Source organism: Indicator indicator, chromosome 22 (genome assembly GCF_027791375.1).
Source record: "Indicator indicator isolate 239-I01 chromosome 22, UM_Iind_1.1, whole genome shotgun sequence".
Lineage (NCBI taxonomy): Eukaryota > Metazoa > Chordata > Aves > Piciformes > Indicatoridae > Indicator > Indicator indicator.
The window spans coordinates 13,920,668-13,941,061 of NC_072031.1; the positions used below are offsets into that span (position 1 = coordinate 13,920,668).

Here is a 20,394-nt window from a genome sequence, read left to right on the forward strand (position 1 = left end):
TGCTTTGGGCTCTGGAGGAGCAGTAGAGACTCCAGTGGTGGGTCCAGCCTAGCAGGTGCCTGCTCTGAGGCTGGTCCTGCTGCTGTGCCTGGGTGGTGGTGGTGGCTGGAAGCACGAACTGCAGATTTTGGTTTACAGAATAGAGAAGTTCCTTAGCAAACTTTGCACAGTGGGATTTGCTCTCCTTACCTTTGGCTTTTCTTGGTTGGTTGTTTTTTTTTGTTTTCCTCTTGTAAAATACTGGAACAGTGAAGTGCATCACTGAACACCTAGTGCTGAATTAGGAAGTGCCCATTCCCACAGGCTCCCCTTGGCAAGGAGGAGGGCAGCTCCTGGCCCTGCCACCCTGGGCTCTGATCTTCTGCCATTCATACTGGAAAAAAAAAAGAAAAAAAGAAAAGAGAAAAAAAAGGAAAAAAAAAAAAGAAAAAAAAAAGAAAAAAAAAAGAGAAAAAAGAAAGAAAAGACCAAAACAGTATTTTTGTTAGTCTCTATTTATATAAGCTCTCCATGGCACTGTGTTACCAGCTGTTGTCTGTACTGGGTCTGCATTAGAGTAAAACGCTGTCTGTAAGGGTGATGCTGACGTGTTCGTTAGGGTGTTGAAGGGCACTTTATCCTTTGGGGCCTTCCCGGGGCTGGGATTTGCTCCCTGCAAACACACCAAGGAGCCTTCTCCCCCTGCGGGCCCCCGCCGGGGGGCTCCGTCCCCCAACACCCCACGCCAAGGGTGCTTGCGGCGTCGCTGCCAAACCAGGGCCGGTCCCTGCTGCTGGAGGCAAGGCAGGGACTCGTCAGCCTTAAAGCCATCCACGTGGAGGGGCAGCCAACCCTCCGGAGGTGCTTGGTGCTAAACCCTCAGCTGGGAGAGGGAGCGACCCCTCCTCTGCCACGGGGACAACTCCGGGCTGGGGGTCCCTCGCCGGCACAGGGGATCCCGGCTGGGATTCTACCTCGGCTCTGTGTTCACATCCAGGGCCTGCCTGTGCCCACCTGGGGACCACGATGGCCCTCGAAGGACTGAGTGTCTTGATGAAGCCCTGAGTGACCCTGTGGCTTGGCACACACACACTTCTCGCTGGCCTTCACCCTCCCCTCTTCATGTCACCTCCTTGTCCCCCCTCCCCGTCGCAGTTCAAACCATGTAACCCCTGCTCTGGCTTCTTCTGTGTGACACTAGGTCAACATCTCTCCTGTCTCCTCTTATCAGGTGTCGTGACTCTCTTGAAACATCTCACTCTGAAAAACTTAAGTTTCGGGTTTGTTTGGGGGTTGGGGTTTGGGTTTTGTTGTTTTAATTATTTTTTTTGTAAGTGCCATTTGTATAACTTAAAAAGAAAAAAATTAAATAATTAGCTTCAAATGGAGAAAGAGGAATAAAAAATAAATCCTGCATTCGAACACGAGTGGTGGTGTGTGGTCTGTCAGAGCAGTCATGGCTGCAGCAGCCTTTTTAGGAGAGGCTGAGCATGGAGCAGTTGGGGTGGTGGAGCCTTTGGAGGCCAAAATCCCTTCCCAGAGCTTGAGCTGGCTCTGGAAGACTCAAGATTGGTGAGAAGAGAATGGTGATCAAAAGGCTCAGCTCCTGAGATGCTCAGAGCAGCCCTAAGCCACTGAGCCCATGGGCACCTTGCTGGCTCTGGAAGACTCAGATTGGTGGGAAGAGAATAGTGACCAAAAAGGCTCATCTGAGATGCTCAGAGCAGCCCTAAGTCACCAAGCCCATGAGCACCTTTGAGGATGGGTGACCATGGGACAGAGAGGTGCACCAGCAACCCAGCTTGCAAGCAAACCACCTCCTTCTACAACCTGCCACCTCCTCTGAACCATCTCCCCTGCAAGCCACCCTTCTTGGAGCTGGGAGTAAAGCTGTGTCCCCCTCCAGCCCAGCAGTGCTGTGAAGTTGCTGCTTTTTGTCCCCCTAGCTCAGATATTTCCATCCCACACCATGGCCATGAGGACAAGGTTCACACAGGGAGGGAAGAGTGATGGGATGGTGGGTTTGGGTGCATGGTGTGGCAGGGGTCAGCAATAAGCCCCCTCCTCCTCTGCTGGGTGATAGAGAGAAGGGGAAGATTAAAAAAGCAACCCTAAAGAAAGGAAGGAGCTGGGAAGCTTATCTGCTGCAGCCCAGCCCAAGCCAAAACTCAGGGTCCAGCTGGAGGAGCAGGGATACCCAGATGTGCCCCCAGCCCTCCTGAGACAGCCAAAACGAGCCCTAAAACTCAGCCAACTCACTCAGGTTTGATGCTGGGGCCAAGCTCTGCCTCAGCCAGGCTCCAGCTCCATCACTCAACAGCAGCCAAGCTCCTTCACTGTCCCTCATCTCCTGGCTCCTCGCTCACAGGCTCTCGTTTGGCTTTTAAAGTTGAAGGCTGGTTTGGCCAAAGCAGTGTTTGGAAAAGGGGGAGGGGGGACTGCCCATCTCCCCCCCAAACACATCCCAGGAAGGGTGGCAGGAAGACACTGTCAGGAGAAACCTTCACCTTCAGGTTTGAGCTCTGCAGCAAGGGCTGATTGAAGGAAGGATGTTCATTCCTCACTGTAAACAGGGGGAAATTAAAGGCTCTGCAGGAACTGCTGAGCAGCTCCCACTGCAACCTGCTCACCCCTGTGCCCCCCCCAGTAACATGAGAGGCCTCAGTGTGGCCTTTCAGGACTTAAAGAGGGCCCCATAAGAAAGATCACAGGACCACAGAGTGCTTTGGGTTGGAAGAGAACTTTAAATTTAGCTCATGAAGTCCAACCTCCCTGCAGTCAGTCAACCAACCTGACCTGGAATGGTTCCAGGGATGGAGCATCTCCTCCCTCTCTGGGCAACCTGAGCCAGTGTCTTACCCCTCAGTGCAAAAAGCTTCTTCCTCCTCTCTAGTCTGAATCTCCCTCTTTCAGTTTCAAACCATCAACCCTTGTCCTGTCACAACAGGCCCTGCTAAAAGGATCATCCCCAACTTGTCCCTGCCTGGGGGGGATTCTGCTGCTCTGCTTCCTCTGTGCATGAGCAAACCTGACTCTGACACCCAGCTGTGACACATAGCCTGCGGAGTTGTCAGCAGAGGGGTTTGCCAGCACAGCCAGGGGTGCCTGCACAGGGCAGGGGCTACCAGAGCTGCTGCACCACAGCAGGGAGGACTCTCCCAGCAGGGGAAGGTGCCCCCAGCCTGTCCCCAACACCATACAACTCCTGGTTTCCATTTAAAGCAGCAACTGGAAACCATTTTCTATCCCATCCAGTTTTTCCTTGGGAACACGTGGAACACATTAAGCTTTTCCAAGAGGGTCAAATGGGTTTTGCTTTGCAACTTGTGGAGTTTGTAAACCAGTCAAGGCTGAGATCTGGCAGAGCAGCCCTGCCAGGAAGCCAGGAGCAAGCTGGCATGGGGTGGGGGTGGGAAGGATGCTGTTTGGAGCTGTAACCAAAGCACAGGGGGGTGAAAAGCCAGAGTGCACAAATTTATTTACAAAAATTCAAATTACAGTATGATACAGGAACTTTTTACACACAGAATATTAGAACAAGTTTACTACCAGAAGGTAAAGAAAAATATTTTTTGCTTGGGTTTTGTTTTAAATGTTTGTTTCTTGGAAGTTTTTTCTTTTTTTTTTTAATAAACCACCTATTTATTTTCAGCTATTGTTATACAAAGTTGCAGAACATGCACCTCTTTACAGGGTTCCTTTCTTTTCAGATAATGGTTTGCTAAGTGCAAATACTACCAAGTTGCTCTCTCCACCTTTTAAGGCAAGTAAAATGGGACACTGCAATTAACCAGAAGTACCACCTGTTAGGAAGGGATCAACCTGGGCACAGCAACCTCCCCCTCATCTTTTAAAGGGACAAATGGTTTTGAGGAGAGAGGAGAAAATGGGATGCAGGAGTTTGAGACCAGATCATGGTTGGAGCTGGTGGCTGGCAGCAAGATTTGGGGTTTTGCTGCTGCTGGCTGCAAGCACTCCCCCATCACAGACCAAGCACTGACTTCTCTAGGACACAAACAAGGTCATGATTTTGCAAGGAACAGGAGGACAGTGATCCTCTCCCCCCCTACCTCTGTGAGGTTCTTCCAGGACCATGACTGCTGCACCATGGCAGCAGAGGACACCTCCTAACCACAAGCAGTGCCCATGGCCACCAGCTTACCCTTACCTGATGCATCTCCACCCTTCTTGCTCCACTTCTGCACTCCCCTCTGCCAAGGCTTAGCTCTCTGCCCACACATCTCTAAACAGGCACCAAAAGATGGCACCTTTGCCAGTGCTCTCAGCCAGGCAGTGCTGTGTGACTGTCACGCTTCCTCTGCAGCCAGTCTGTGCCCTGGCTGCCTGACCCACCCCTGCACAGGCAAGTGCTGGAGAGCAACCATAACCATGCTGCTGGAGCAAGGCTTCACAAAGCCTGGAAGACTCATCCAACCCAGTCTTTGAGTCCACAAGATCTTGGCTGCTAAGACCTCAGGATTCCCTTTCTGTCTGGGGAAGCCACTCCTTCTGCCCTGGGTCCATGTTCTCACCATGAGCTAACACTGAACACAGCCCTTCCCAAATCCATTGGGACACCCTGCTCCTGAATACAAGAAACACTTGGTGCAAGGCAGGATTTAAACTGGCTAAAACCCAGCCAAGCAGCAAGGGAGAAACTCCTGCAGCTTCCAGAAAGAAAGGAGAATGAAAAGCAGCAAATGCAAGCAGCAAGGGAATAGCAGCCAGTTAGCAATGCCAGAGAGGAGCTGGAACCAAGCAGTCTGCAGGGTGTGATCAACTCACAGACAATGCCTGAGAGGGGAGAAAGTGCTGACTCAGCTCCAAAAAGCATAGATATCCCCTCTGGGAGACTCTCTAGGGGACACCAGATGCTGCCCAGAGTCACAGTGGAGGCTTCATCCCACTGAGAGCCCTGTGCCCATCCCTCACAGCATGCCCAATGAGATGCTGTGCCAGATGCAGTTCTGGAGACCTGCAAGCAGCAGCTTGGCAGAAGCCATGAGGCAGAAGGAGGGAGTTCTACCTGAAAAGAAACAAAACCAAGAGACACCTGGATGCTCAAATTCCAGGGGGAGTAATAGGAGGGAAAGTGCATACAGAGGATTCCCAGCAGGACAGAGCAGGATGTGGCCCAGACCAAACCACTCAGGAAAGGACAGCAGCACTGGGCTGCTAAAAGCCAGCCCAGCATTTCTAGAAGGGTTTGTTTTCCACTCCAACCATTTTCTTTTCCTGTAGCAGGCAGCCAAGCCAAGGGCTGTGGGGAAAGGGCTTTGTGCCAACACTGCTCCTGCAGCCCAGCAACTACCCCCTGCTTCTTAAAAGGAAGTTTTGCTTGTCCTAAACTCTCTCCCTAAGCCCAGCCACACTCCTGGTTGCCTTTCACAGGCTCTGCTGCAGCTGCAGCACACATTTTCAGGAGCCACTGAGGGCTGTGCAAGCAGCCAGCTCCCTGCAGCACAAGGCTGCAACTGCCTGTTGGGGCACAGGGGTACAGCTCAAAGGGGTCCTGGCTCCCCACTGCCTCCATGCCCAACTAGAGAGGTGGTTCCTAATGCTTCTGCCATGGCACACACATCACCCTCTACACATCAAACTGGGGATTTGCCCAAGGCAGTTTGTGCAATGAATGCTGTAGTTCAGGCTCTGGGTGCTCCTACCAGCTGCTTGAGGGCTGCTGCCAGAAGCAGGGAGAGATTTGGGGTGCCAGATGAGAAGAGCAGAGCCAAGGCCACGTTTAGGAAGCTGAGAGGCACCCACCTCTGGAAGTAGAAAAATAAATCTGAGCCCTTCAAAGGGGGAAGTTCAGTTCAGGTAAAGATCAGAGTGCCTGAGTCTTCTGCTACTTGCCAAAGCCCTGACAGAACAGGGCTCTGGGCTTCCTACTGAGATCTCAGCAATGAGGTGGCTGCTGTCCCCCCTCACTCCAGTTGCAGAGTGAGAAATGCTAAAACCACCAAACTGACTTGGGTTTGAACCATTTATTTCTGCTGGCAGGTGCTAGCAGGTTACAGGGATGCTGGAGAGCATGGGAACTCCAGGTCAGGCCTCTCTGCAGACAGAAGGCCAGAGCTTCTATCTTGCTCCTGAAGGGCTTGCTTACTCGTCAAGTCTCTCCTCCCTTCTCCCAAGATTCACTTGACTGTGTGGCAGCTGCTCTGGCCAGCAGGAAGGTAGGATTTTTGGGAAGCACCCAAGGAATGGCTGCATCCCTGTGTTGACCAAGTCTCCCTTTCCCTCCCCAGAGATGCCAGGACAGGCTTTGTCAAATCAGAGGATCTGGGTACCAGCACAGGGAGAGGCCCCAAGGAAATGCAGCACCAACACCTGTTGCAGCACAGGTTGAAATGTTTGATTTCAAAGGTTCAGAGAAGCTCTAGAGAGGGGTGTGAGTGCAGGCAGGTGTGAGGGAGAGCAGCTCCCCTGGCTGAACTGGAGGGGCTGGAGTAGGACAGGAGGTGATAATGCTGGGGTGGCTTTGCCCTGCAGTGAGGCTGAGCCAAGCGCTGGCAGAAGCAGGTCAGAAGCGGTGCCGGGGCTGAGGGCCAAAGTGCATAGGCAAGTTGTGCTCCAGCTGAATGTTCATCTGGGGGAAATCATAGTTCACCCTCATGTTGGGCAGGGGGGGCACGTAGGGGGCAGGGATGGGGCCAATGTTGAGGGGGAGGTTGTTGTACATGGGGCGGACGGGAGGCAGCGGGAAGGGAGGGTGCGGGAAGGGGTAGGGAGGCATCCGGGGCTGGTGGAGGTTCTGAGGAACAGGCCTGGGGATGACTTCAATCCTCTGGATTTTTTCCATGGGCTTTTCTGCAGGAGGGCCAATCCTCTTGAAGCTGTTCTCTGCAGAGGGAGAAAAGACAAGCAGCAGTCAGCCCACAAACCAGAGCTCCCCAAGCCTGGCCCATGGTCTTCCTCCATCCCCAGCATGTTCCCTAAGCTCTCCACAGCACTGCTGCTTGCCCACCTCATGGCACTGCACAGCAGCAGCTTTCCAGGCTGGCTCCTTTCATCCACACCACACCACAAAGGAGGAATGTGTCCTCTTGTAGGGAGGACAGAGCACAGAGGTTATGCTGCCCATCAGCTACTTGGCCAAGCAGTGAGGAGACAGGACAGGTCTGTGCATCCAGAGCACCAGGAGCCAAGGGACACATGGACACAAGCCTTGTGCTCCCCATGGTCCCAGCAAAAGCCTGCAGGCAACAGCCCTTCAAAGGTAGACCGGTTCCAGGAGGAAGAGTGTGATGATTTGGCTCACTGGAAGAAGGTCTGGATGATGCTTGATGCAGCACAGCAATGCATGGAGAAGCCTGCAAACAGCCAGGCCATGGGAAGGATCTGCTGAAGATCCAGATTCCCAGTCAGCTGCTGGGAATCTCTGCTCTTCTGTCATCCAGTGTCTGATCTCAAAGGACAGGCATAGGCTGTGACTTACCTCCATTCTTCTTCCTTTGTTCCTCTTCAGCCTCTTTCTGAATCTCCTGGATTATCTTCTCATCATCTTCCTGCAAATCACAGGAGTAGCAAGAGTCAGTGGGCTAATTCCTGCTGCAGCAACCTCTTCTACTTTCTTAGTGCTGCTTTTCTTCTCAGCACATTTTCATGGGAATAAAAAGGTAAATTCAGCTGAGTTGTCCTCATTTGGGTTGACCCAGGTTTAGCCCAAAGCAAGGCTGTGATGGGGGACTGCAGCACAAGTAACTCATGCAGAGCCAAGAGGCTTAAGATGAGCTTTCCAGGAAGATCAGTGCTAAAACTCATTGCCTTGATGGAAACCAGAGAGCTGCAACCCAGCTCTGCCCATCTGAGAGCTGCTGGAGAGCTGTTAATCTTTTAAATGGCAATAGTCTATTAAATATTTACATTATGCTAGCACTTTTCCAGGTTCTGGCCCAACAGCTGGAATTAACACAACTTAAATACTGGCTCCAGTAGCTGAAGGGTGCTGTGAGGAGGCAATTTAGATCTGATCTGTAACTCTGAGGAGAACATAAATCCCAACAGGTTTCTTTCATGTCTATTAGAGGTTATAGGAAGAATATTCAGACCCTCTGCTCAACAAGAAGCAGCCAGAAATTGAAAGTGTCCTCCTGCCTCTCATTATCATCAGTTTTCTTCACCCAAAGGAGCAGCAGTGAGACCAAACTACACAGTGAATCCTCAGGTGGCTGCAGCTATCCAGAGAGGTGGCATTTACACCACCTTTCATTAGGTTGAGGGAGCATGGTGGACAAAGTCCTAGGAGACCATGCAACTCCTGAGCTAGGAGAGGCTTGGCTGGAGGGGTGGCCATGGGTACTGACAAGCCATAGGGTCCAGGCAGCTCTCAAGCTTACACAAGGCCTGGCTAGCATTGGCATGGAACCAGCAAATCACTCTAATTCGTGCCAGGGAGACCTGGAAGTGGCTTTCCAGTATTTAAAGGGAGCCTACAGGAAAGCTGGGGAGGGGCTGTCCACCAGGGAATGCAGTGATAGGACAAGATAAATTTAAATCAGATATTAGAAAGAAATTGTGAGGGTGATGAGGCACTGAAACTTCTCAAAGCTGCGGATGCCCCCTTCCTGGAAGTGTTCAAGGCCAGGCTGGATGGGGCAATCTAATCTAGCAGGAGGTGTCCCTGTTCATGCAAAGGGGTTTGATCTTTAAGGACCCTCTCAATCCAAACCATTCCATGCTAGAACATCTCATCCACTTCCAAGAACCACTGTGAAAAATGAGTTTCCTCACTACACCACAGCATGCAACAGCTACCAGGGAAACAATGATCACACCAAACAACTGAGGAGACAACTCCCCTCCCAGTGCCAGGCAGCAGCTGCTGCTGCTGGCCATATGTGCAGCGATGGCAACAGAGGTCCTCTGGGCCTCTGCAGGGCTGCATCTGCTGCTGCTTTGGGTCCACTGGGATGAAACCCTACCTGGCACTCTCAGAAAACAAATGGGAACAGCTAAGCCTCCAGGACAGGGTTTGTACTCTTGATTTTAGCTATTAGGGAGGAAGGCCAAGAGCAGGAGCTGACACACACCACCTGCAGCAGGCATCAGCTGCTCTGGGCCTACCTGCATAGGAAGGAGCATTTGATTTGCTGCAGCAGTTCATCTGCAAGTGCTAGTGGTGGAGCAAGAGGGAAACCCTGAGCCCCATGTACCCCACAATACACAAGACACTGGTTCAATTTTATTCCTCCTAATTTCAGTCCTGCCAAACCCCATAAATTTCTCCCTGAGCACTCTTAATGTGGAAAAATATCCTCGATTTTGAAGAGTGCTCTGGGACTACACTCAAAATATGCTCCATGTGTGCAGCTTCACTTCACTGTTTTAAGTCTAGCCAGCTCCCCACTTCCCATCTCATGGTCTAGCAGCAATGCCCAGGAGGCTTGCTAAGATGTCCCCTCCTCCTGCCACCAGATAAAGTTTCCCTGGGAGACTGAAGTTATCTTAATCTGTAGAAAGCCAAGCTCAACATTCCCCTCCCTTATATTATTCTGTAAGTTAATGGTTAAAATTAAGACTTCCCAGGACATGCCTTTTACCCCCCCCCCTCCAAGCAGGCTGTTTCTATGGCCTGTTAATTACAGCCTATCTATCTCCATAAAAAGTGCTGAAGAATGGCTGTTCTGAGCCTACACAGAACTTGTAATTACCCCCCAAGTATCAGATTGTGACATTCCTTGGCTGGAAAACAACCTGGGCACCATTCTCAGCAGCAACCAAACATCCTCAGCTCCTTTGCTGCTCAAGCAAGCACACTCAAAGGGGGGCCCTAAAGCTTCAAGACTTCAATTTTCACTCTTCTCAGAATATTTTGTTTTTGCAATGCTGTTGAAAACAGAGACATCCACCTCTCCCACCTTATTGTCACCAACAGGAAGAGACTTATCTGAAAGGGATTTTTAATTGTGACAAGTAAGAAACACTTTAAGCTCAACTGAAGGAGATCACCATAGCTCTTTCCCTCACACAGAGGCATAAAGCCTCACTTTGAATGCAGAAGTCCCTTCTAACTTAACAAAAGCTTCTACTTTAGACTGGAGCCAGGGATTAACCCTCTGCAGCAGTGTTTTCCAGGGACATCTCTCCCCCCCCTCCCATCCCTGACACTGCAGCTCCTGCAAGCCCTGCTGCTGGTACCAGTCAGTGCTGCACAGGTCTGGGGAATTGGACACATCAACTACACAACTTTACAAGGTCCCCCTGCAGGGAGGGTTGCTCGACCCTCCCAGCTTAAACTGCAGCTGACCTCCACACTAATGAGGGATCGACAAAGCCATCTGCCCCCGGGGCCGGCCGGCCAGCTGCACGCACACCCGAGGTGATGCTGGCTTCAATTACTGCAGCTCCCAGAGCACCAGAGAAAGCTAACAGCAACCCCCATCTGCTAGATCTCCCAAACAACATCTATCTCACAAGGACAACATAAAACACATCCCCTCAAACGCAGCAGCCAGGGATCCCTACTCAAACCCATCCCCTCTTGGTCTTCAAACCTTGCAGCACGCAAAATCCCTGCCAAGAACAGACCTGGATCTGGCTGGTGAGCTCACAGACAGTTCTGAGACTGCAAAATCACAGCAGAGGCACAACATACCACATCTCCAAGAGCAGGGAGTTAGCAGTTTTGTTGCTCCTCTGCTGATAAAAGTGCTTTCTGACATTGGAAGGTTGAGAAGTGTTTATACTTAACTCCACATACCAAGAACAGGCTTGGAGTGGTTTTGCATCAGTGTTTCTGGAAAGCTGGTGACCACTCACACAGACAGGACAAACCCACACTGCACTACGTGCCCCTTCCTGCTTCAGAAGCTGACATGAAACTTGGCAAGGGATGAAGACAGAGCACAGCTCAATACCTGCTGCATTTAGGCAAGATCCACATCCCAGCTGGAACAAAAAAAAAAAAAAAAAAAAAGAAGATGATATGTGCAGAAAAAAAATCATTTTAGGATATTTGTGAAGGAAAACTGATGCCACAAGTTGTGGCTACTGCATATTGCACCAGCACAGGCCAGAATTAACGAGCAGGTCTCAGTGCTGCAGAGATTCACCACGTCCAAGGGTGAGATTTGCTAATTCTTTGAGCAGCAAAGGCTGGACTTTGTGATTCCCTGGTTCACTGGAGGGAGATGACAGATTTCGTCGAGGGGTAAAGCATCCACACCAAAAATTAAGTTGTCATTAGTGCACTTAAGTGCTGGCTGTTGTGGTAAAGAAACCATTCAATGTCACATGGTGGGGAGGCTGCAGTATCATTTCAAAAGCCTCTTGTGTCCATTTTCCTGAGCGGGTTCATGTCCCTTAATAAAAGGATTGGATTTTCATTTTAACAGCCTGTTCACAGGCTGCATGGACTGAAGGATTTATCTTGTCAACTTCACAGTCATCTTCCTGTCAGCTGCTTTGCCTGCAGCACAAAAAAAAACCCACCAAAAAACCCAAAAACCCCAAACCACACACACACAAAAAAAACCCAAACCAAAGAAAAAGGCAAAAAGCAACCTCCCAAGCCCTAGGGGGAATCTCAGCACCAGCCAGCCTGCATTTTTTTTTTCTGAGCAAGGATGTAACTTGGCTCTCCTGAGAAAGAAAATGCAGAGCAATGCTGTAGGAGCATGGCGCTTCCCCTGCTCCGTTGCATCACGGGAGAAGGGAGGTGGCCAAAGGGAGAAATGCAAAGGATCTGTGAGATGTTTCCACCCTGATCTGCAAAGGCTGCAGAAAGCAAATGCTGTTAGCAGCAGCTGCTTTTGGAAGGGGCAAAACAGGATGGAGCAGTGCCCCTAAGCATGACAGCAGGATGCTCTTTGCAAGAGCCAACCCCAGTCCTGTAGCCAAAAAAAATAAATACAAATCTGTTTATCCCAGGCCAGCCTGAGAGGCTGCCCCTGTGATCCTCCACCTGTCACAGGACCTCAACATGGAGGAGGCTTCTCCTTTCAGCCCTCTCCCATTGAATCCAGGGAACGCGGCGAGCACAGAGCCAATCAGAGCCGAAAGCAGGACTGGGGTCTGTGGCTGGATTAAATGGAGAGCTGGGCTGGGTTGCTAAGAGAGGCAACCTTTTCATGGCAGGGAGGCCCAGCTTCAACAATGCTGGGACAGAGAGGTCCAGGCAGGGCCCTGCACGCAGAAAGATCTGCCAGAGAAACAAACAAGGCATGGGGAACAAGAACACGGAGCAGCAAGAGAGATAAAAGCTCCGCCAGTCACACAGAGACAACCTCCTCTCCTCCCCCCCAAAGAAACCCTCCTCTGCCCAGAACAAAAGTGCCATCCAGGGAGCTTTGGGAAGGCCTGGGTTTATCTGCTGCGCTTCTCGTTATCTTTAATTATTAAGTGTCATGGGAAAGTGGCTGCTCGCCTCCTGAAAGAGGGAAAAGAAGAGACCTGGTAACTATTTCTGGGCTGTGCAACCCCTCCCCTGCCTTTAGAAAGTGCCTCCACCACCATCACCTCCCCCTTTCTGGCTTTTTTTCTTTTTTTACTGCTTTCTTTTTTCCATCTACGTGTGGCCACAGCCGTTACTAATAAACTTGAAATGATTTTTCACGACGGAGGCTTCCAGAGGACTAAGAGGTTTTGTTTCAAATCATTCCCAGATCAGCTGCAGAGAGGCTGAGCAAGAACAGGCATGGGCTGTCTCCAGCGTGCTCCTCCATGCAGCAGGAAGCAGGGGATAAAAGCTGGCTGTGTGTGAACGGGAACAGGGCATCCGCAGTGCTGCAGGAAGAAGGGGGCCGGGCCGGGGAGCGAGCGCATGCCGGCGCTGCAGAAATGCAGACTTATTTTAGCAACAGCCATTCCCAATTAGCTGTGCTTAATGCTAATGATTAAGGCATTTTATAGCATGCTAAGAAATAATAATAGTAAAAAAAACCCCACCAACCCCACCACATTCTCAATTTAGGAATGCTCTCCCTCCTCCAAAAGCCAACGGCAGTGCTGGGTGCTCCACACGTTTCCGTAATGCATTGACATTTAGGGATAGAGTCACAGAAATCAGAGTAGTTTGGTTTGAAAAGGACCTTAGACATCTTATAGTTCCAACCTTCCTGCCATAGGCAGGGACACCTTCCATCAGGACCAGGCTGCTCAAGGCCTTGTCCACTTCCAGGGAAAAGGCATTCACAGCTTCCCTGGACAGCCTGTTCCAGTGCCTCACCACCCTCACTATAGAGAAGTTCTTCCTAATATCCAGTCTAAACCTCTCCTCTTCCATCTTAAAGCCATTGCCCCTTGTCCTGTCACTACAAGCCCCTGCAGCACAGTGCTGTGTGCTCCATGCACTTCCTTAATACACTGAAGTTTAGGGGTGCTCTCCCGCTTCAAGCTCTGCAGTCAGTACTGTGTGCTCCATGCAATTCCTTAAAGCATGTGGAGTTTTCCACGGCCTTTGCCCAATGTCTCCTTCTCATACTGCTAGGAGGACGGAATAATTGCAAACACCTTATTAGCCTTCTGCTTTGAACTTTAATGATAGACCTTTGGGAGTGTTTTAAGAGTTTACTGAAAACCATCTTAAACTTTACAGCCCCCCAAAGCAGCATTACGATTTAAAGCCCCTGCACAACATGACTGATAGTCTAAAGGTGAGTATTAAAAATAATACACCAGAGCAGAAGCTGCTTCACCAAGCCAGCCAGAATGTGTTAGCCAAATTGCATCATGGGGATTCACACAAACCAGCTCAAGTGCACACATCACCCTCAGGTTTGCTAGAAACGAGGGAAAACACAGCCCCAGAGCCTGCTGTTTGCAGAGCCCATCCTCACTGCTCCATCCTCAGCTTCGTCTCTGGCAATATTGCATCAGCCCCTCCTGCAGCCAGCAACGGCTCAGCAAGGCAAGCCAAAGCCAGCATGGGCTGTGGAATGGGCACACAGACTGTGGAATGGGGCACACTGGCAGGACTTCTGGCCAAGCAGCTTTCTGAGAAGAGCTCCTGGCACATGTTCATACCCCACAGGGGTGCAGGACACCGATTAACTCTGGAAGCAAGGTGGTGATTAAGCGATTACTGCTGGCTGCCCTGGAAGCTGCTGACCACAGCTCGACTGCAGCTTGTCTCTGAGCCAGCAAATATTGCACTGATACTTTTAAATGGGACTCCAGTCTGATTATAGCATAGGGACAAGATTTTAAGTAACCTTTTATTATGGGACATTTTGAAGCAGCTGCTTTACTCTCTCATGGTCATTTCATACACAGATTAGCAGATGCTGCAGTTCCTAGAGGACTGTCTTTAATTCACTTTTAACCCAAGCTAATGAATAGGTTTACTTCAACTTCTGCAAGAATCATCCCAGACTCAGAAAATGTTAAGCATTTAGAAGAGAAGAAAGGATCCCCATCTCAAATAAACCTGAGTTTTGCTGTAAAAAACAGGGACTTAGACCCAAACCAGGACCCTCACACAGGTGTGAAATATCCCAGGCTGTCAGAAAGCTGAAGTCTACATCCACGAAACACAAATGACCAAGTCCATGGTAGTGTCACAGTGTCCCTGCTCTGCTTCGAAGATGGTTCTAAGTTAAGGTGTGCCCATGAGTATATCCAGAAATCAGAACAAAAAATTCCATCATGTCGCCCTCTGGAAGCCAGGCTTTGGTGCCATCCATGTGCCCTTCCCCTTTTGCAGCAGAGCCCAATCCAGGGCAAGGGGTGGCAGTTCCTAAGCAACAGGATGCAAATTCCATGGGTGGTAAGACCCAGTCTTGTCTTCTCTCTACTTGCACACACACAGAGCATGGCTGCAGGCACGTGCAAGCCCACAGCAGACACTCTCTTCCTATATGCACAGCATCAGCTACCTACTGACTTCAACAGAATAGAAGAAATTCAGCTAAGAGAAGGAACAGCAGTTGAAAAACACACAAGAAGATGCCAATGCAGCAGCCAGCAGAACCAGGATGGGGCATCCCTTTGGACAGACATTGTCCCTGACAAAGGACATGACACTACTGACCCAACAGCCTTTTGCTCTTTCCTATCACCACATCAAGGGACAGATTTGTTTCCCTTCTTCACACCTTCCATGTTAACTCTTGTTTACACGTCCCACACAAGAGTGCAGATCACCAGAGTGGGACTGTGTTAGCCTTCCTGAGTGGGACAATGCTCACAGGTCACAGTTCACTTTAACCTTAGAAGCCAACAGTTGATTTCCATGTTATTTTCTGCACTGCAGTGGGGACAGTCACCCAACTTCACCTCCCCACCCCATAACTGCTCCATCATCCAACAAACAAACCCCACCAAAAAAACCTCCCAGAGCATGCAGTGCCAGCTCTTTGCTGATGGTGGGAAATTTTCCTTTGCCACAACACTGGTTAATTAGAGAGCTGGAAAGGGCCTGGTGACAGTGCCCTCTTTGTGCTGCTTATTTATTTATTTCCAAGTACAGCACGAGCTTTTAGAGAGGCCTCATGTTTTCTCTGGCTCTGAACAAATGCCATCCCCCAGCACAATCAGCAGCCTGATGGGAACAAAAGACACCAGCGCTGCTGAACCCTGAATTGCTGCATCCTGGTGGAAAAGGGGGAGGAGTGGGATGGGAATCCAGGGAGCACAAAACCAGGTGTTGGAAACCCTACAGGGGGTGCTTAGGAGGAGATGTCTGTGTTTAGTTTAACACCTCACATCCATAGGATAACGCAGGGAATAAAGGCAGGCAGAGGACTAGGAAGTTTATGCTGGTTGGGACACTGCTGAGAGATCCCCAAGAGCCTGCAGGCAGCAGGGAGAATTTTGAGTGTCTTTTCCTAGACTCCATACAAGCACAGGATAGTGAATATCCCTGGGGAAAGAGACTGGTAGCTTTCTGGCAAGACACAGTAGCTGAGACAAAGTAGTGCTGGGACAAATGGAGCTCAGATAAGCCCTGGGAAGGCAGATCCGCATTCATGTTTGCTCTGCTGTTTGGCTGAAATCAGGAAATTCAACTCCTGCTCCTCCCTACGCTCCTCCTGGATTTCTGCTGTTGAAGACCTCTATTTACAGAGATGCTGCACTCAGTTTTCCCATGCTTGTCACAGCTACAAGCTGTATTAAGTTACTACTTCTTCCCTTACAACTCAGCCCATACTTCAGCGCTCTGTCTGCAGCTGTTGACAACAGCTGTGAGCATGGCCCCAGCTATAACTTGGGTCTGCTGGCTTGGGGGCAGTTTTCTCAGTGGATCCCCCTTAGCAGCTGGATGATCTGGGCACCAAATAGAGACAGCTCCCCTGGCCTCCTGATGCAAAGCCATACCAAACAACATCTCAGCTGCAAAACTAGGAAGGAGTCCCAAAAATCCCAATGCCTGCTATGGTGCTCGGTGCCAGCACACACTCCCCACCAGCTCTTTCCACAAGCCCCACTCCCCAGAACATGGCTCTGAGTACTTCCAGTCACAGCCCTTTAACAGGAGCTGGTTTTCCCTCAAGCAACACTAGCTCCTTCCAAGTTGTGGTCAGATGTGACTGTGTGTTGATGTAGGTTTCCAGTGTATTTTAGCTGCCTTGGGAAAGGAAACAGTAGTGCTGCTTGAACCCAGACGTCTTCCTCTGATGGAAGGCGCTGGCATTGGAGGGGAATTGAAATCAGGGTGTGAATGATTCACAGAAGTCCTTCACTACTTACTGTGGGATCTGTCCAGAGAGAGCACTTGGCACAGTCCTGGCAGGGAGCCCCGGGCGAGCGAGGGTGCTGGCAGAAGTGGTCGTAGCCGTTGATGGCAGCCCGGCAGAGGTAGCACATCTGAGCGCCGCAGCGGCAGGACATGCGGTTGCACCCCTCCGACTTAATGAGGCCAGTCCCACACTTGTGGCACTTTCTAATCCGAGCAGCTGTCATTTTTTCCTCTCTGCAAGGCAAGAAGAAGAAGGATTAGAGAAGTGTCTGCAGTCACCACCCTGGGGTAACTATGCTATCCCAGTGGTGCTTTAAACCCTGCTCTCCACCGTACCTTTCCCCCACCTCTTCCCTCCTACGCCATCCCAGCGGCCCACTGCTGTTCCAAGGAGGTCTGGGCTCAGCTCCACTTGGAGGCAACCCATGACAACTCAAGAACAAATTAAGTGAAAGAAAGTCAATCACTGGCTGCATGCTGCAGCCCCGATCCTGGTTTCCACGTCAGCCAAAACCACTGCAGCACCAGGCTCTGGCTTGGGAAGAATTCAAGCTGTAAGTTAAGGGGCCAAAGGGTGCGCGGATGCTTGACTTGGCTGTGGAGAAATACAGCCCAGGAGATAAAGTTCAGGAAAAGCAAACCCCTGGCTGTCATCTGCTTTCTAGTTTTATGTTTGCCTTTTGCTCCAGCTACAAAGCTGCCACAACTGTGGTGGTGTATTTTTTTCCTTTCTTTTTTTTTTTTTCCTTTTCTTTTTCCTTTTTTCCCCCCCCAACGCTCCAGATTTATTTGGTTTGTGTTAAACTTAAAGCAGGAACTGAAAACTAATGACATCTTTCCCCACAGAGACTGTCCTTTCCCCCTTCTCAAGATTTCCTACCTGCACTTTTCAGAGGTTATTGCTCTAGGTTCAGGAGATGGGTTTTACTCTGAAGGAGCAGAAATGGGAATCCAGGACAAAGCACAGTCCTGATTGCCCAAGGGACATCCTGGCAGCGACACGCTCCAGTGCAAAGGCTCAGCTCGTGGCAGTGCTATTTTGGCACAGAAACTGAAGAAAGCCACTGTCACTTAATTAAAAGCCTTAAGGATACAAGCTGGCATCCTAAGGGCCAGTTTGCTGACCACTGAAGATCACATTACAGTTTAATTCACAAGCTAGAAGTGAAATTTGATGACAAAAGAGTAAAGAGACTGTTTTTCATTGAGGGAAGCACAGGCCTCTGGCAGTGGGGAACCATCTTCCTTCGCCAGGCATCTCCACCCAACTGCTTTAGTGGACCTGCAAAGCCAACATATGTTTGGGAGATGACAGGGAAGTGTTTTCAAGGAGGATCACAGCAGCAAACCAGGCTGCAGCATGGCCCTGCAAACCACTTTGTCAGCACAACCAGAGGAGCAGGGAATGGATAGTGGGGTGGAGACTTCAGCTGCTTTGCAGCTACCCAGAGCTCCCATACAGTTATACCTGGTGTGACCTGCACTCTGCCGTTTGGAGATAGGCTAAGAATAGAGATTAAAAAAACCCAACTTGAGAATGACTTTCCTCTGAGCTGCAGCTGCCCTTCCCTCCACTACCCAACAGGATGCTGGTGCTGCAGATTTTTTTTTTTGGAAACTTTGAGCAAGGCAGGAAGTTTGGCCTGAACTCCAGCTGTGCTTCCCTTTCCTTACACTGGCCTTCAAAAGGAAGCTTTTATTGTATCAGGCAGTTGGACTCATCTACCCACAGCAATGTTCTGCTAGAGGTTTTGAAACTCATACTTTTCCCCTTATTAGGGATGTGGCAACTCATTCCTCCTCCCTCTCACCCCTCTTTCCTACAGGGAAAGGAGTGGCAGAGAAAAAAATGTCCTATCAAATTATGAGGATTTTGTTTTGAATTAGGGACTGTGGGATGAGCAAGCAACAGTCACTCAGCCTCACAGTGTGGAGCTTTCCAGCCTCTCCTCATGCCAGACAGACTCTAAATCAGAGGGGAAAGGATTGGGCAATACAGGCAAGTCCCATTTGGCTGCACCAGATGTGCAGCTCCAAGGATGAACCTTCTCTTATTTTCTAAAGACAGAGGATTTTGTCATTTACTGTAGCAATGGGAGATATCAAACTTCAAAAGGGTTTGAGGGAAACACTGGGGATTTACACCTGTGGATTTCAAAATATGACTCCATTCTGTGGCCACTCCTGCAAACCAGTTAGAAACAGACAAGCTTCTGGAAGAAAACATCCCCTTCCACGAAGGCAGAAAGCAGTAGCTGAGCAAACCACCCATGGTCTCCACTCTGGATTTTCAAAGGGCAGGAATGACTTGCTGTGATTCAATACACCACTTCGCTTCTGTGTAACACCTCCCTTCTTCCCCACAAAGCAATGCTAATGGAGGTTTCTCACCTCTGAGAAGGACCAGGTGCCAGCCTGTGAGACACTGGGCTAGCCAGAGGAACAGGCTGGTCTGGTGACAGCTCTCCCACGTTCTCCAATTACCAGCTGGATCCACTGCCAACTATCTTTCTCAGAAAGAAATCCCATCCTGGGAGCCTTCTGACCCCTCATCAGCTTAGACAGCCCTAAGACCTCCCTGATGGAATAGTGACACCCAGGAAAACTTTAGGGCCTCTACTATTCACAAGAGCAGAGGGCTTTCTCACCCCCTCCACAGCAGAGTGTATTGCTGTTACCAGCTCATCCATCTCCCCATTTTAGCCTAAGTTGTGGAGCTTACTTACATGGATGTCCTGTACTTGATGTCATCCTTCTCAGCCAGCTGCTCACAGGTGAGGTTCATGTGCTCCTTCCACAGCCCCTGGCACTTCCGACACGTTTCCTGAGGAGAGTAACAAGCATTGAGGGAAGGGAAGATCCAGCACACCACTCACACCATTAGGAACTGGAAAAACCTCCCATCTCTTCCCCAACCACTCTGCAGGTCGTCAGATGAGAACAGGGCGAGTCTGCAATTCAGTCTTCCACCAGACACCAGAATAGGTCTATCAAATAATGGGAGGCAGGGGTTCTGCCAAGGCAGAAAGAAACCAGGCACAAAATGAGTCCACAAAATCCTAGTTCACCTGAAACTCATGAAACAGCTACCAGGTTCACCAGTTGCTTAGCAGAGGAGACTACAAAGATGAAAATGTGGGGCTAAAGGACATCAAGCTCATCTGTTTCCTGACCAAAATCCTTCACCTTCACATAAAGGGCTTCTAGTTCAGCAGGCAATAGGAAAACTTGCAACTGCATCAAAACCTGCTTCACTTCAGGTGCAAGCAAATCCACATTATGATTTGCAAAACCTCACAAAATAAAATTAAAGCAGTTTATGTGAGTAAACAGCTTAAAAAGGCAGGATGTGGACAAGTGTCCATAGAAGTGGAATATGAGCAAATATTTATGAAGTTAGCCAGAAGAGCTGAACTAAACTTAGAGCAAAAGGCTGAACTCTCCTATTCTCGTAAACTCTTGAGCAACAAGGCTCTAATCTGGGACTGGTAGAGCTGTGTGGAGCTGGAGAGCTGTGGAGGCACTATTGGCAGGGCAACAGGGACTAACAGTGGGGATAGAGCTGATTTCTTTTTTTTTTTTTTTGGTTGGCTGGCCAAAGAAAACATAATTTTGTTTTGGGCAAAACAAAAGATTTTCCTTTAAATTGAAGAAGATTAAAACCCATCCAGATTAAACTTGGAAAAAAAAGTACACATTTCACAATCCAACTGTTTCATCTCCAGGATGGCTGGGGCTCAGGCTTTTACATCCAACTTTCTCCAACTGGCAGGAAAACCCATGCAGGCTGTCAGGCA

General features: G+C 49.8%; 1 protein-coding gene across 1 annotated transcript in view; it reads right to left on the minus strand.

Annotated features, from left to right (window-relative positions):
• Positions 1 to 6,502: 6,502 nt before the first annotated feature.
• RNF216 (ring finger protein 216) overlaps positions 6,503 to 20,394 on the minus strand; it is a 64,654-nt gene continuing 50,762 nt past the window's right edge. Inside the window, exons 13-16 of the mRNA XM_054391159.1 lie at positions 19,324 to 19,421; positions 16,609 to 16,831; positions 7,418 to 7,487; positions 6,503 to 6,822 (exon numbers count right to left, since the gene is read on the minus strand). Coding sequence (XP_054247134.1) covers positions 6,503 to 6,822; positions 7,418 to 7,487; positions 16,609 to 16,831; positions 19,324 to 19,421 — 711 coding nt within the window. The remainder of the gene's footprint in view (positions 6,823 to 7,417; positions 7,488 to 16,608; positions 16,832 to 19,323; positions 19,422 to 20,394) is intronic.